The sequence below is a fragment of the Ursus americanus genome, chromosome 1 (assembly GCF_024610735.1).
Source record: "Ursus americanus isolate L20-20 chromosome 1, mUrsAme1.1.p, whole genome shotgun sequence".
NCBI lineage: Eukaryota > Metazoa > Chordata > Mammalia > Carnivora > Ursidae > Ursus > Ursus americanus.
The window spans coordinates 11741932-11758030 of record NC_142127.1 but is presented as its reverse complement, the minus strand read 5'-3'; the positions used below and the strand labels follow the sequence as shown (position 1 = coordinate 11758030).

The following is a 16099-nucleotide window of genomic DNA, read 5'->3' as shown; positions in this document are numbered from 1 at the left end:
CTTTGCTCAGTGGGGAGCCTGTTCTCCCTTTCCCTCTACCTCTCCCCACTGCTTGTGTTCTCGCTCTCAAATAAATAAAATCTTTAAAAAAATAAAGGATATCGATATTAAATTCACGCAGAGAAAACCACCCATAGTTTTTAAACCATAGAGCCAATACCTGGTTTTTCACATGACAAAAATAAAAGCATGTAAAATAATGTGCTGTTTATAAAGACTTCAAAGAAAATCAGGGTGGCTAAGACTCAGGTGAAAGAGGCGATTAGGGACAGGAGACATTTTGGGAGGCGGATACACTGGGGACATCTAGGGCAAGCCTGGATGGAACCAGGAGGCTGACACCGAGCAGGCCCTGACAGGAGGTACGCCAGCAGGTATCTCCGGCAGGCAGCAGGTTAACTGGCGCTCTGGTAGTTTCCAGAATGAAAACCCAGGTAGCTCCCAGTAAAGAATGTAAAGGTAGTCCCTAACTATTCATTATAAAATTGCAAATCACCACCAACCCAGACACTCCCGATCCTTCCTCCTCAATCAGCATGCTGAAGCGACACGCGCTGTAGCTTACGGTCGGACTTACCTTGCTTCTGGGTCTTCCCCGCTGGAGTGTAGTGAAGGCAAGTTCTTCTGTCTGCTTTGTTCACTGCTGTATTCCCAGCGCCTGACCCACAACAGAAGCTCAAATATTTGTGGGTCGAATGAACGAGTTGTCGGGGATTTATTTTTCTCACGGAGTAAGAAATATGGGGGCGAGCGGTCCCTGGGTTGATTCAAGAGGCTCGCCATGCCTTCAGGGAGCCAGGCTCTTCCCATCTTTTCACTCTGCCAGGCTCAGCATGTCAGGATGTCTCTTCCCATGGTCTCAAAATGGTGAAGGCTGCTCCGGACACCCTGTCCTTCCCGAACAACTTCAAGAACAGAAGCTCTCCTGCACCTTGCGCTGATTACCAGCAGCAACGTCTCCATGGCTCAGGGGTACTGTCTCCATCTTTTGTATCCCAAAAGCCAGAGGAACAGGGGTGGTGCTGTGACCCTCACGAGAGAAGGGCGACTCCACTTCACAGTCCACTGCCCCCTCCCCGTCCCCCTCACTGCCACCCAACACAGGCACAGTCAGAGCAGAACTGTCCTTACTACTTCCTGTCCCCACAGCTGTTCTGCCAGGACAGGAGAGCCCCCTTTCCACTTCCCTACTTCCCCCAAGACCCAAGAAAAGGAGAGATCAAATACTTTGGGCATAGGGCTTTAGATTCCTAAGGAAAGCAGATTTACCAAACAAGACTCTCCTGTCATGTTTCTATTTGTAGAAAATTAAATCAAATTAAAATTTAAAAAATTTATTTTTTGAATAGATCATACATGTACATGGTATAAAATTCAAAAGGTACAAAAGGTATACAGTGAAAAGCAAGTCCCATCCCCCTTCCCAGAGGCAACCAAAGCGGTCAGGTTCCTGTATATCCTCCCAGAGACAGTCGAGGCATATGCTAGCAGGTACGCATGACATATGTGCGTGCATGCACCACACACGTGTGGATACCCAACGACACATTTTGCTCCATCCCCTCCCCCTTTCAAAACAAACACTAGTATCCCAAGAGCCTCTCGTCCCCCACTTAGCCATGCGCCTCAGGGATCATCCCATGGCAATACATACAGAGTGACTCTGTTCTTCCAAACTGAACAGCCCATTGAACGGATTCCCTATGATTTACTTAACCGTTGCCCTATGTTGGTGGTAGTTTCCAACTTTTTGCTAGTACAAATAATGCTGCGGTAAAAAACCCTTGTACATGAGGAAAATTCCTAGAAGCAGCATTGCTGGCTCAAGAAGTCTGTGCATTTGCACTGTTCATAGATATTGCCCAACCGCCCTCCATGGATTTGTACAGTTCGTACTTCTGCCTACACGGCATCCCGGGGCTAATCCCCACTTCCTGGGTTCATGTGGCTGAGTCATTTCAACCAGTCAAGTGACCATTAGGTTCATAACATACTTTGAGCCAAAACAGACCCATGACCTAATCCCTGACATTAGTGTGTTCCCTTTCTCTTTCCCCCTGTCTGGGGAGAAAAAAACCCATGTGAAAGGTAATAGCTTTGAAAGGTTTGAGACCTCTGACACCTCTGTCATCCCGACCTTCGAGGTTAGAGTCTAACAAAGACACTCTGAGAGACCCTCTCAAGCTGCTGAGTCAAACTGTCCACCTGTATGCAAATTAGACAAAAGTTTCAGTCTAAACTCTGCTAATACAGGGATGCAAAGTTGCAATCTAGAGAAGTTCTTTTATCCGACCAGAATTTCCTGGCCATTTGCCCACGCCAGATTCTGGGGAGACTGCAAACTTGGCTCCTGCTTTCACTGTTCTCCCACTCTGGGGGGTGAGCACGCAACAGACTTCGCAAAGGACAAAGAGATCAAACAGTAGCATGTGCCACCAAGAGAGATAGCGGGGGAAAGGGCAGAATGTGATCAGGGCTGCAGGCTGACACTGAATGGGTCTGCAGCAGATCAGGCTGTCCTGGAAAGCCACTGCCCGTGACCTTGGATGGACGGTGGTCCAGGCAGAGACAGCAGCAGGGACCACAGCCACGGGCAGGTGTGAGCTCGGCACAGTTGAGGAACTGATGTAAGGCTGATGCGGAAAACCCACAGTATTCCCCACATTGTCAAGCGAGCCACAGACCAGCTACTAGATCCCCTCAATGCTTTTACACGTTTATCGTGAGAAGAGTGGGGACCATGACAACATGATTTTTTTACATGGCGTTTTTCAGCCCATCACCATGTGCTATGAGAAGAAATGCTCTGGACTTGGGGAAAAGGACTGAGAAGGCCTGGGTGGCTCCAAAGATGCTTTGCGTAAGGCACCCCACCTGACTAGTGCCGAGCCACACAGATGGACGGCGGGCACCTCACCTGCTGGGCTCTTCGCTGGACTGCTATGTGGTAAGATGTGCTTGTACCTTGAAGCCAACACTGGACGCAAGTAAAGCGCTTCCTTAACGTTCTTCCCCAAAGCAAGCTTCAAGCCAACTCTCGTCTCAGGCTCAGCCGAAGTACCTGCTGAAGTTTTCTGCTAGAATGTCTGCTTCCCTCATACACTGATCATCAGTCGCATGCAGAGAGGGCAAGACAAGGCCATGCCCAGGAGACAGGAATCAAGGTGGCCTGGGTTTCCAGGCCACTGCTTGCAGTCCAAAGTGCCTTTGCTGGCGGGCCTGCTTTGGTCACTACAGATGTGACCTGGGCCGGCAACAGGCAGCCTGAGGTCATGGGGGTGGCGCTTCGTGAGGTAGTACAGGGCTGCCTGAGGCCTTCTCCGTCCTCTGCTCCTGGTTTCAGGAGCCCCCAAGAGCCACGCTGTTTGTCAAGGAGTGCTTCCTCAGCCTGAGAAAGGCCTGCTATCTGTCGCAGCTCCTCGGCCTCCTGGTCCTGCTTCAGTAGACACTGGCAGGACCTGGCTACACACAGAAAATGGGCAACGGACCAGAACCCAGTGAAAACCATACACGTGAGACTCTAACGAGAACTTAGGCCTGACAAACCTGGAATGTGCTCTCTGTTCAAAAAGGAAACAGACCCCGACGAGTCATTTTGAGAGCATTCTCTAACATTCGGCACCTCCCTCTAGCGCCATAAGCTGACCCCAGGGACCCATGAGACTGAACCCAGGCCAAGGACAACAAGAAATACGTCTACAAGTCTCCCCACACGCCTTGTGGTCGTCTAGTCTGTACTGCTCAGCAGCTCTGATTTTGGTTTAGACCAAGGCAGCCCCATGTACTCCATGAGACGCATGTCAGGGAGGGCGGCGCCCCACCCCGAGGCTGGTGGAGAATGCCAGGGTACCGGGGCAGCAACCTCATGGCTCTGACCGAACAGGGCCAACTGAATGCTTCCTGAGGAAGCCTCACTCCTCCAGAAGCACACGTTTCATAAAAGTAACTTCAGCATGTTTCCTGCTGCTTTTTTGGTTTTTGTTTTTGTTTTTTTTAACTCCAGAAGTCTGTGGGCTTAGCCCAATATCCAGCCATACTCTGGGCACACAAGATGTCCTGGGAAGAACTCTCCTGAGTGGCTTCTGAAATGAAGGGGGCCTCGGGGCATCACATCAGCCTCTAAGGCCTGACTGAAAGGCACGCTTACGGTCCTAACTGCTCACAAAGGCACCATTCGTTCTGTGGGTCATCGATGGCGAACACGGAGTTCTCAGAACTGGCTCCTGCAGTCTAATCCAAGATGAGTCCAAGGAACAGGAACAAACTTGTTATCTGTACTAGGCCTTGTGGATTAAAAAAGGAAAAGAGATCTTCTGAGACCTCCCTATACCGAAGCCAAACCAAAATGGAATTCTTTGGAAACATAGCCCAATAAATGCCCTCACTTTTAAATTTGGATTAGTCAGTGCTGTACTTTCCTCGATAGCAGGGAGGTGGGCTACTGAACCCCAAAATATAACCCACTCCTCCTCCCTACCACCTTTGGAAAAATAGATAATTTCATAACGGCTCAAAACGTTGCTAGGGAGTGGGTCCAGGAGCTTCTCAACAAGAAAACACAGATGTTTCCCTGAACCTGAAATAATCTGCAGTCAAACTGCTGTCCTCCCTCCCGCCCTCAGAGTGCCACCTGCTTTCTGGCTGTCGCTTGCTTCAACTTCATGGGGCCCTTTCAAAAATCAACCCGCAGATGACCGTGGCCGTGGGAGCAGCTGAGGGGAGACGTACACGGCCCAGGAAGGGCACACTCGGCACAGGGGAGCGCCACTCTGGGAGCAGCCAGCCTCTCGCACAGGCCTCCCCGCCCGGCCACAGAAACCAACGGCTGCTGCTAATCCAGCATCCGATTTTTAAGTCTGTCTGCATCAGATTTGCTTAATGCACATATCAGAGAACTAAGAATGAACGTGATGTCCTGTGACTGCACTGAACGCCCCAGATGCCTGCCATGTGTAAGCTTCTACGTGTCACGTCGGAATCTGCCGACTAGTACGCGTGCAAGGTTCACGCAGAATGAAGTGCAAACCTCACTCGGGGGGTTCACTGAATAGGGCTGAGCTGCTGGATCCCTGACAGCCAGGGCAGGAGGGGCTCCGCATCTGGACAGCTCATTTCCGGAGGAGAGAGTCTACTGCTCTGGCTTCCTTCAAGGCTCCCCAAAGGCGGGTCCCAGCCTGCCCTTCCTGCAGAGACAGGCCTGTCCACTCCTTTCCCAACAAGCACGCTTGTCCTCTCCCTGCGCCCTTTCCAGTTGCTAATTACCATCATACTTTATCCAAAATGGCCTTCCCATCTCCCTCTGCCTATTCAAATGCAACTCCCCGTTTGGATCCAATTTGAATCCAATCCTACCTCCCCCACGAAAACTCCTGGATCTCTGCACACCTCACTGCTCTTCCTCCTGCAATGCCCTCTGCTTTCTGCTCATGACTGGTCGCTCGGGCATTTATCACGGGCTGCCCTGGACCTCGGTGAATGGTGCATGTGTCTCATCTCTGTGCTTGGCCCAGGACCTGTCCAGAATGTGGAGCTCATGGCCTGTGCACATCAAGGGGAGGGATACACAAGACCAGCCCCATCCGGCTGTGACTCACGTGGGGGACAGGGCATATTAAGGGGTCATTCTTGTGCAGGGGTCCTCAACATGAGGCCCCCGTCTTCAGTTTTTGGTGAAATAAGCTCGAGTCGTGTGGAAGCATTAAACCAACGGCAGCCACTGAGCTTTTCATTCTTGTGGCTACAGCATCAGGACTGCTGGCTGGCATCTCGAGGAGCCAGGAGCAAAAGGCACCAAGGGGAAGTGAAGGGCCCACGTGACCAACACTCACATGGGCTGGCCATTCAGCTAAAAGCCTTTGTTTACTTAAAACAAAAACAAAAACATTGCAGGCGACCAAGCTCTGGGGTCTAGTGGGCTATTTCTGCTCCCCGGGCCATGTGCTGGCTGCCTGAGGGGCAGGGCCTGTGTTTAATACTTCACCTCCCTCAGTGCTTACTTCTCACTGGTTGCTCAATTAACATCTGCTGAACAAATGAATTCCTTTTTATTCAGAGAGTCCATACAAATACAGGTACCTTCATATGTGCAATGTTACTGGAAAAATTAAAGTTGACCCGACAAGAACAAACACGGCCTGCATTTCTTCATAGGCTGATGAGTGTTATCCAAGCCATCGTGTTTACACCGTCTGATTCCATCAACAACAGAGAGATGAAATGGAAGCAAATGGGAGAAAGAAAATATCCGGGTGCTGAGATTATGACCCCTGCGTCTCTCTACTGTAGTGTTCAGAACCATTTCACCATCTTGCAGTTGATATATGGTGTTAAAAAAAAAATCAATGACATACGATGTCTGGGAACTTTCAGGAGGCCTTGGCTTTCACCTTGGACAGCAGCACCTCGTTCTTGCGGCCCTCCTGGAAAGGAAGCAGAGAAAGTGTACATCAGCTTTCCCCAGTCCCAGGAGACACAGCGACGGACTGACTAACCAGCCCCCTTGCACGTTGCCACCAGCACGATGGAACAGCCAGGACGGGTTCACCTGAACTTCGGTGCCTAAATAACTGTAACGACAACTGGTTTCTGGACTGTCAGGCCGAGAACAGGATGAGGATTAGGCATTGTCATTCCAAAAGACTTCATGAAGCCACTGCAATCCTCAAGGGGCCAGAAGCAGCCAGCAGACACTTAGGGGCCAATCTTGGACCACCACGACAAGGGGGAAGGTCCTTGGAGCCTGCAGCCGAAGGGGTGATGAAAGGCAGACCTAGTTCACAAGCAAGCAGAGCCCCTAAGTTCTTACTCTGATAACAGTGAAGATCAAGAATATCCTTAGCTTTAAGAAAGAAACTCACAGAAGACCAGGTGAGAGACATGCATTGAGGGATACTTCCCTTTTTAAAAAATGAGATGTATGAAATCCATGACTGCATGTATGGAGGGAGGTCACGGGTCCCAGCCCGTGTGTGTGGCATCTGGTATCCAGTGGGGCAAGGTCACCTGTACATTCCAGAGCTTCTCACTATGCCTGCTCCTTCCCTCTTGTTCCCACTGGCCTTGACAGCTTAGGATACCTCTACCTGCTGGCAAACAATGTCCCCTCCTTCCTTGGGCCATGTCACCAGCAGCCCAGTTTAAATGGAGAGGTGAACATGGTAAGTGGAAAGGGCCTGGAGAGGCAAACTGGAGGGCCCCGGCCCAAGAGTGAGGTCAGGCCTCCAGGAGCCATGCTTCCCGGGAGATGCCCTTAGTATGGAAGAAATTCTTCCACCTTGAACCCTCTGCATCCCAAACCCCCAAAGTCAATGTTTCCATCTCCCTGGGTCTGGCTAGGTGCTCCCAGCTGTCTGGAGGCCCTTTGTTCTTTCTGGCAGTGTCACGGCTCATGGCTGCAGTGGCCCTGTTTTTACCAAGTGCCAGTTCACCTGCAGGTACTTAGCCTTCTCCTCAGAGCCGGGGAATAGCTCGGCTCTGGGCCGGGAATAAGGCTGAATGACTGTCAGAAGCAAGGTACTCTGATACTTTCTGAGCACATGTTTCTGGAGGGGGAAGCAGTTAATTGTTCCTGGGGCGTGGGAAGAGAAAGAAGCTGAATAACATTTGTTATACTACGGAAGAAAGTTTTCCTTTTTAAAATGAGTTATTGAAAATAAAATACAATAAAATAAAATAAAATAAAATAAAATAAAATAAAATAAAATAAAATAAAATAAAATAAAATAAAATGAGTTATTGAGATTTGCTTGGGGAAAAAACCTCCAGCCAAACACCAAGGGTGGGTGTGGGGGTAAAGATGGAACAAGAACAGGCAGACAGTCATACTATTATGTTATTAAATTACTTCCTCTACTTCTGTGTATTTTTTGAAAATTTCCATAAAAAAAGATAAAACAACAAAACCGAATAAATACATTCAGTTGTCATCCACTTCAACTTTTAAATGAGGCAAAAACAACTCAGCAGCATCAGCATGCTCCTGTGGCAGCGTCCCCAGCAGGGGCAAGTCTATGGACACAATGCTGACCTGACACCTGAACTTCTCAGTAAAGGTGTCCTCGGCCATCACCTGCTACGTGTGAGCACTGACGAAGTTCCATGCAATCTACCGGAGGCCTTTTGGGAAACTACAGAATGATATTGTCCATCTGTTCAAAGCAAATACAGAAAGGGTCCTTTAGGCATTTCTTTCCAGAAGAGAAGGGAAAACACTTCCTTGCCTGTTTCCTTCCTACTAGAGACCATATGGGGCCCGCCATGTGCCAGACACGGTACTTCATCCCCCTCGAAATTATGTACTCAAAGTCAGCCTCATGAAAATGCATGGTCTGCATTCGTCAGTGCTAGGCTAGCATTTAAAGCTCACTTTGGTGACCTTACGAGAGACCGTGGTCTAGAGACATAATTAATTAACGTAATGCAGCAATTAAAGTGATTTCAGAGTATGTGTTGCTCCCTGGCAGAGCTGCTATTAACAAACCCTGCTGCGATAAGCAAGCCAATGGAAATCTGGAGATCACTGGATGTCTCTAACCAGCGTCTCGGTACGAGAGGAGGCTGGGAGTCAGGATGAGGGGGCACCACTGGGGCTCAGTGGACATGGAGTACCCCAAACCTGATGAAGGGAACGACTAAGGGGGCCAGGGCCGTGCTCTGCACGAGGACGCTGCACTCTGCCTGGACAGTTACTGTTGCCAGCACGAGTGCAGACACCAGGATACGGTGGGACATTAGAACCCAGGAGGAGAAGAAGGCAGCTGGGCAGAGGCAAGGAAAGAAAGCAGAACAGAGAGCTTTCTGGAAGACCCTGCCCTGGGATGAAAGTCTCCTCTTTCAAACTGATCTTCTACCCCACAGGAGATCTTATCAGGTACCACCACTGTAAAACAGCAGAATTACTCCGGCTGAAGGAATGGGGTGGAAACTGGGGGGCCGCAAGCCTCTGCTGCCACTTCTTCCTCAAGCTGCGGTGGCCCCAAGAGGGGCCAAGTCACCTCGGAGGAGCAGGTGGAAAAAGCTTAAGATTTTGGAACAGTGACATGCAGTTGCTAATTTTAAATTTTTGCCACGTAAAATGTTAAAAAAAAAAAGGAGTAAATACTATCATTTTCATGTCAAAAAACAAGAAAATATGCTTTTTTAAAAAGGTGAATCCTTTAAATGAAATCTATTTAGTTGTCTGAAGTACATACATTCCCCTTCCCCATGTCCCCCCCGACTTGTTTTGGACGGAGGAAAATGGCATGGGCAGGCACATGGTCTAGGGGTCTCAGCAGCTCGGAGGGATGCACCTGCGCTCTCTGACGCCAGAGTCTCTGTGCCTGGGGAGGCAGGAACACAGAAGGCCTGATGTTTACCATCTCTGAAGGAACCGTTGCCTTTGGGGGTCATCTTAAGACTTCAGCCCTGAGAGTGTGTAGTGCGAGAATGAGCTTTTCCATTTCACTTTTATTTGCTTTGATTTTGACAGCTTATACTTATCCTCCTCGATTTATCTACTTTTTGTTTCTGCTGTCAAAAGGGCAGTGCTGCTGTGTCCAAGCAATATTTAATTCTTCCCTGCTGGGCCTTTTCTCTGAGTTATTTGCATTGAAGAGGAAAAAGAGCTCTGCTGGGGAGCAGTGGGTCCTGTTTGATCCCTGCCAGCTGGCTCATTAGCTCTCCCAAAACTTCAGCTCCAACCCCTGCTAACCACAAGGGGCTCCTGGACCCAGAGCACCTCACCCGCTCATTCTCCCGGCTGTCTGGCCTTAGATCTCAATCCTGCTGTGTCCATGGCCAAGTCCGCACCCGACAGAGACCTTCCCTGGCCACATCATCTCTATTAGTGCCCCCAGCCCTGGCAAAAACTGAAATTAGTTCTTATTTGTTATTACTTGTTTACTAGGGTTTGTATTTCCTAGCTTGTTATCCGTCTTCCCAACCACAACGTCAGCTCCTGACACAGGGAGTGGGTCTATTTAACAAAGTGCTATATCCCCAGGGGCATGACAGGAGCTGAAGATCATTTATGGAAAGTGTGAGAGATTTTGAAATGTCTGTGGGTTGTGGCCCCCAAAAGTTAAATTTAAAAAAAAAGGGAAGGAGAAGTAGAAAAGGAGAAAATCGAGAAGGAAGGAAGGGAAACAAGTCTTTAAAAATATACAGGAATAAAATTTTTGGTATGAAAAGATCATACTTTTTCTTCTGTAGGCCTAACACCAGGATACAACCTACACCCCTAGCTCCTCAATATTCAGCAATGTCTACACTCACTGAACCCACACGGATTTGGGCTAGAAAGGGGGAAGGAATTCCTGAAAATGACGTTGCTGATATCCTAGTAAGTGACAAAATGAAGTCCCCTTCGTGGAAAATCTCCTAAGAAGAGGGCAAAACTTTTCTCCCTGGACCCATGGAGAGTAACCCTGCTCAAATGCAGGGAGAGAAGATGGGGACAAACAAAACTCAGTTGAGTGTTGGGTGTCAAAGGAGGCGGACGGAGCACTAGATGCAGATCCCTCACCTGACCCAGCAGAACCCACCAATGAGGAAACAGGTTCGGGGGGATTCAGTCACTGCCCAAGTACACAGCTGGTAAGTGGTAGAGGCAGGGCTCGAGCCCAAGCCTGCCACGCTCCAAGTTCACTCTTGCCACAGGCTTCTCAAGATCCCTCCCCTGCCTCGGACTGGGGGAAGGAAAATTCTAGATCTGAATGTGTAACGAATGGTGTTTCCAGGTGGCCTCTGATGCTATTTTACTTGTGAGTTTAATATGCTTACTAAACGTTAGGGGAATGCAAGTAAAGATGTGATGTCTCTTAGAACATTCGAGACTTGAGCTGGGCCAGCGAACCACGCAGTCCTGAACTACCTAGATGCGGTCCGTACCTTACTGTCAGATCACATTGCTCTTGCCCATCCCTGGCCCAGTGGGAAACCAGGCAACTACTCTGGTTTTTAAAGGCTCGTCTTGAGATGAACACAACCCCCCCCACACACACACACAGCCCTACGTGCCTGGCCCCATCTCCCTCTTACCTCCTTGAACTCCTTCACAGTCTTAAAGTACAGCCTCTGCTTTTCTAACAGTTCCAAGTACTGGTCATTCAACTGATCTCTTCTCATCTTGTTCTCTTGCTTCTTCTTTTCCATCTGTTGAAACATTTTGGGAAATGGTGAGGAAGGGGCATATTGTGACCAAGGGCTGCTGGCAACACCTAAAAGGTGACCAACATATTCAAGGACTTCCTTCCAGTATTTCTCTTCTGTACATCATTTCTGAGGCTGACCTATTTATTTACATGACATTACATAAGGTTTCTCTCATTTATTCAGCAGTTCTACCCCTGGGCACTCACCGTCCCACTTGTGTGTGTGTGTGAGATCACCATCGACAGGCTGTGGCCCTCCACCAGGGGCTGTTTTGCCCCCTGAAGGGCATGAGGCAGTGTCTGAGGATGGCTTAGATGACCACCGCTGCAAGGAGAGGGTGCTACTGGCGCCTTCTGGTAGGAGCCAGGGATGCTGCTAAACATTCCACAACACACAGGACAGTCCCCACTCGACAAGGTGTCATCTGGTCCAAAATGTTAACTGTGTTGAGGTTGAGAAACTCCTATGTAAATAACTGAGTTCTCGTTCATTTAACGTAAGTATTTCCATGCTATTGTATACTTTTTAAAAAAAAAGATTCTATTTATTTATTTGGGACAGAGAGCACAGAGGAAGACGACGACTTCCTGCTGAGCAGAGAGCCCAACACGGGACTCAATCCCAGGACCCTGAGATCATGACCTGAGCCGAAGGCAGATGCTTAACCGACTGAGCCACCCAGGTGCCCTTATTGTACACTTTCTACGATCAAAACTTAAAAAACTATACAATATCCCCAATCACATTGCTAACTTCCCCATCATGCTATTGGTGGAAAATTAAGGTTGTTTCCAGGACGGTGACCCCATAAACAAAGGCTGGATTTGGGTTAAAGAGACTTTCCTAAGGTACCTGACAGCTTAGTCTTTCAACAGATATTGCATGGTCACCCTGTGGACTAAATGCGGTGGTGACGAGGCAATGTCACTGCTCCCACGGGGGGCGCACGCTAGAGGGGCTGATGCTGACCGAGCACCTTGCACAATGAGCTCCGTGTGCAAAGTCCTATTTGTGATCGCTCGTCTGAAGAGGGTGACAGGGTTGGGGGACAGAGAGGCGGGTGGGTGCACGGCCTCTTCAGCCTGGTTGGTCAGGGAGGGCTCCCTGAGGAGGGGACACTTGGGCAGAGTCGGCAGTGGTATGCGCACTACTTCCGGCAGCAAGCGAGAGCATCCCAGACGGCGAGGGCAGAAAGCTGTGGTGGCTGGCTGGCGCCCGGCTTGCCGCAGGTGCTCAAGAGCATGCTGGATGAAATCACCGGTCTTCCGATGCCTGAGCAGGGCTTCCGAGTCACGTGTTGGAAGGGACTGCCAGTAAATCCAGGTTAAAGTTGAACTGGCTACACTGTATCCCAGTCACTCCCTTCAGGCCACGGGCCGATCACCAGGTGAGCTGCAGCTCGGTGTCCCCGCAGCCTATCCCAGCCTCGCTCAGGGGAAGGCCCATCCGCATGGGCATTGATGTTCCTGATCCACTCCTGACTGTGTATCCAGCTCCTAAGTCACCTGGTGACCTCATCCTGACCTCCCTGCCTGCTTCTTTCCACAGGTGTGCACAGGGACACCGGTCACATGCTTGGGACCAGGTCTGGAGTCTGGTAACCCGCCTGGCCCCAGGATCTCCCAGAGGCCCTGGCTCAGCAGTCCGCCCTGCTCCCTTCTGGAAGGCTTCCTGATGCTGCCCAGATGACGACGGTCCTGCCACCACTCCCCCTGATGTTACTTCCTGTGCCCATTTCCCACGGCTGCTAGGAACGTCTTCTGCTGAGCGGGGGGCGGCGGGGGCGGGGGGGAACCTCACTGCTGGATCCCTAGCTCTTCAGTAGCATACCCTGGCAGATCGATCCCAGACCTTTCCTGCCCGCTCTGTCCTCCAGCAGAAAATGTGGCCGTGAATGACTATGTCTTAGTGATATCAACAGGGCACTTTAATAAGTTTAATTTGAATGTCCTCAGGTCCCACCATGAAAGGTAGTGTAGCAGCCCTGAAACAGATTGAGCTTGAGGCCAGAAAGGCCTGGGTTCCAATCCTACTTCTGTCACTTACTGTGTATCCTTGGACAGGTTATTTAATCTTTTGGAATGACAGGTCCCCTAGTTCCAAAATAAGGATAATATCACCTAGATCACAGGTTACAAGGTATATATGATATTAACTCATATATACCTTGAGTGAATGACACACCACTTGGTTCACAGTAGCTATTCAGTAAAGACTGTGTTTTGTCTTCACACTGGACACCGAGAATGTGGGTGGTAACAAGCGGTAAGAGTCCCCCTCACCCCCAGAATCAGGAGCTGACTCTTGGGTCCGAGTTTTATTTTCACACTGTCCTAGCAACCCCTTCCCCAGGCCCACTGTTCCCAGTCCTTGCTCATCCGGTTCACACTCTAGGTCAGGAACCCCAGATTCTTTTGCTGAGCATCCGCTCCCAGTATTCCAGAGACCCACAGACTTCGCCTCTTCAGGATGAGGTCAAAATGCCTTCCACTACGTGACTCTCTCTTCACCATGGAGCCCTTCCGTGCACCATACACACCTTTCCTGTTACGTGTACACACTGCTGGTCTATGGTCTACTCTGCGTGCATCCTGCACCCACCAATCCTGGGGGTGTGTGTGCTCTGCAAGGACAGACTCCCTGCCACATATACTCTGAGCAGGAACCATCGTGGCATCCATACAGGGAGGGCTATGGTTTTTTAAACAAACATCAAAAGACATGCAGCCAAACGAATGTTGTTCTGCAAAGACAGCCTTCTTGCATTTGAAGTGCCAGCCTATGGACTCTGAGAAATAAGCTGAGGGCTTCAGAGGGGAAGGGGGTGGGGGAATGGGATAGGCTGGTGATGGGTGGTAGGGAGGGCACGTATTGCATGGTGCACTGGGTGTTATACGCAACTAATGAATCATCGAACTTTACATTGGAAACCAGGGATGTACTGTATGGTGACTAACATAATATAATAAAAAAACATCAAAAAAAAAAAGAAATATTAGAGAAGTTTTTTAGAGAGAAGGCAAATAATATAAGTATGAAACCTGGATCTCTATAAAGACAGGAAGACCACTGTAAAATCAATAAGTGAAACTAAAATAAAACCTTTCCTTTTTCCTATTCTTAAAAAAAAAAAAAATGAAGTGCCAGCCAATATTCAAACGTGCCCGCGAACCCTCTTTGAGAACTGCCTTTGCAGTCAACTGACTGAATTCATTCACTCAGCAAACAGTTTCTGAAAGCCCACCATGGGTCAGGTGCCAGGCTCGCCATTGGCGATGCACACATGAAGAAGAGAACCCTTTCGGCCTGTGGGCCTGCCCACCCACCTCGTACCCCACCACCTAGTGGGGGAGACAGAGACACAGAGCAGCCTTCTTCCCTGGCCGGCACTGAGCTATCAACAGCACGAAGCCTGGGGGAGAATGGAGAGAATGAACGGATCACATCCACTTCCTTCCCTAGGAATGCACCTCCTGGTAAACAGGAAGGGGAAGCCAAAGGAATTTCAAGCTGTACTACAAAGCTGTGATCACAAAGACAGCATGGTACTGGCACAAAAACAGACACATAGACCAATGGAACAGAATAGCGAACCCAGAAATGGACCCTCGGCTCTTTGGGCAACTAATCTTTCACAAAGCAGGAAAAACATCCAGTGGGAAAAAGACAGTCTCTTCAATAAATGGTGCTGAGAAAATTGGACAGCTACATGCAAAAGAATAAAACTTGACCACTCTCTCACACCATACACAAAGATAAACTCTAAATGGATGAAAGACCTCGATGTGAGACAGGAATCCATCAAAATCCTATAGGAGAACATAGGCAGCAACCTCTACGACATCGGCCAAAGCAACCTTTTTCATGACACATCTCCAAAGGCAAGAGAAACAAAAGAAAAAATGAACTTGTGGGACTTCACCAAGATAAAAAGCTTTTGCACAGCCAAGGAAACAGTCAAAAAACCTGAGAGGCAGCCCACGGAATGGGAGAAGATAACTGCAAATGATGCTACAGATAAAAGACTGGTATCCAAGATCTACAAAGAACTTCTCAAACTCAATACAGGAGAAACAAATAATCCAATCAAAAAATGGGCAGAAGATATGAACAGACACTTTTCCAATGAAGACATACAAATGGCTAACAGACACATGAAAAAATGTTCAAAATTATTAGCCATCAGGGAAATTCAAATCAAAACCACACTGAGATACCACCTTACACCAATTAGAATGGCAAAAATTGGCAAGGCAGGAAACAACAAATGTTGGAGAGGATGTGGAGAAAGGGGATCCCTCCTACATTGTTGGTGGGAATGCAAGTTGGTACAGCCACTTTGGAAAACAGTGTGGAGGTCCCTTAAAAAGTTAAAAATTGAGCTACCCTATGATCCAGCCATTGCACTACTGGGTATTTACCCCAAAGATGCAGACATAGTGAAGAGAAGGGCCATATGCACCCCAATGTTCATAGCAGCATTGTCCACAATAGCTAAATTGTGGAAGGAGCCGAGATGCCCTTCAACAGATGACTGGATTAAGAAGATGTGGTCCATATATACAACGGAATATTACTCAGCCATCAGAAAGAACAATTTCTCAACATTTGCTGCAACATGGACGGGACTGGAGGAGATAATGCTAAGCGAAATAAGTCAAGCAGAGAAAGACAATTATCATATGGTTTCACTCATTTATGGAACATAAGAAGTAGGAAGATCAGTAGGAGAGGAAAGGGATAAAGAAAGGGGGGGTAATCAGAAGGGAGAATGAAGCATGAGAGACTATGGACTCTGAGAAACAAACTGAGGGCTTTGGAGGGGAGGGGAGTGGGGGAATGGGATAGGCTGGTGATGGGTATTAAGGAGGGCACGTATTGCATGGAGCACTGGGTGTTATATGCAAGTAATGAATCATGGAACTTTAGATCAAAAACTAGGGATGTACTGTATGGTGACTAACAT

General features: G+C 48.8%; 1 protein-coding gene across 4 annotated transcripts in view; it reads right to left on the bottom strand.

Moving 5' to 3' along the window:
• Positions 1–1318: 1318 nt before the first annotated feature.
• The window catches only part of CCDC93 (CCC complex scaffolding subunit CCDC93), a 93093-nt gene continuing 78312 nt past the window's right edge, over positions 1319–16099 (bottom strand). For all 4 annotated transcript variants that reach the window (XM_045804072.2, XM_045804073.2, XM_045804074.2 and 1 more), the window contains 2 exons: positions 11020–11133; positions 1319–6419 (listed from right to left, as the gene is read on the bottom strand). In XM_045804072.2, the coding sequence (XP_045660028.1) occupies positions 6366–6419; positions 11020–11133 (168 nt within the window). In that variant the 3' untranslated portion in view covers positions 1319–6365. The remainder of the gene's footprint in view (positions 6420–11019; positions 11134–16099) is intronic.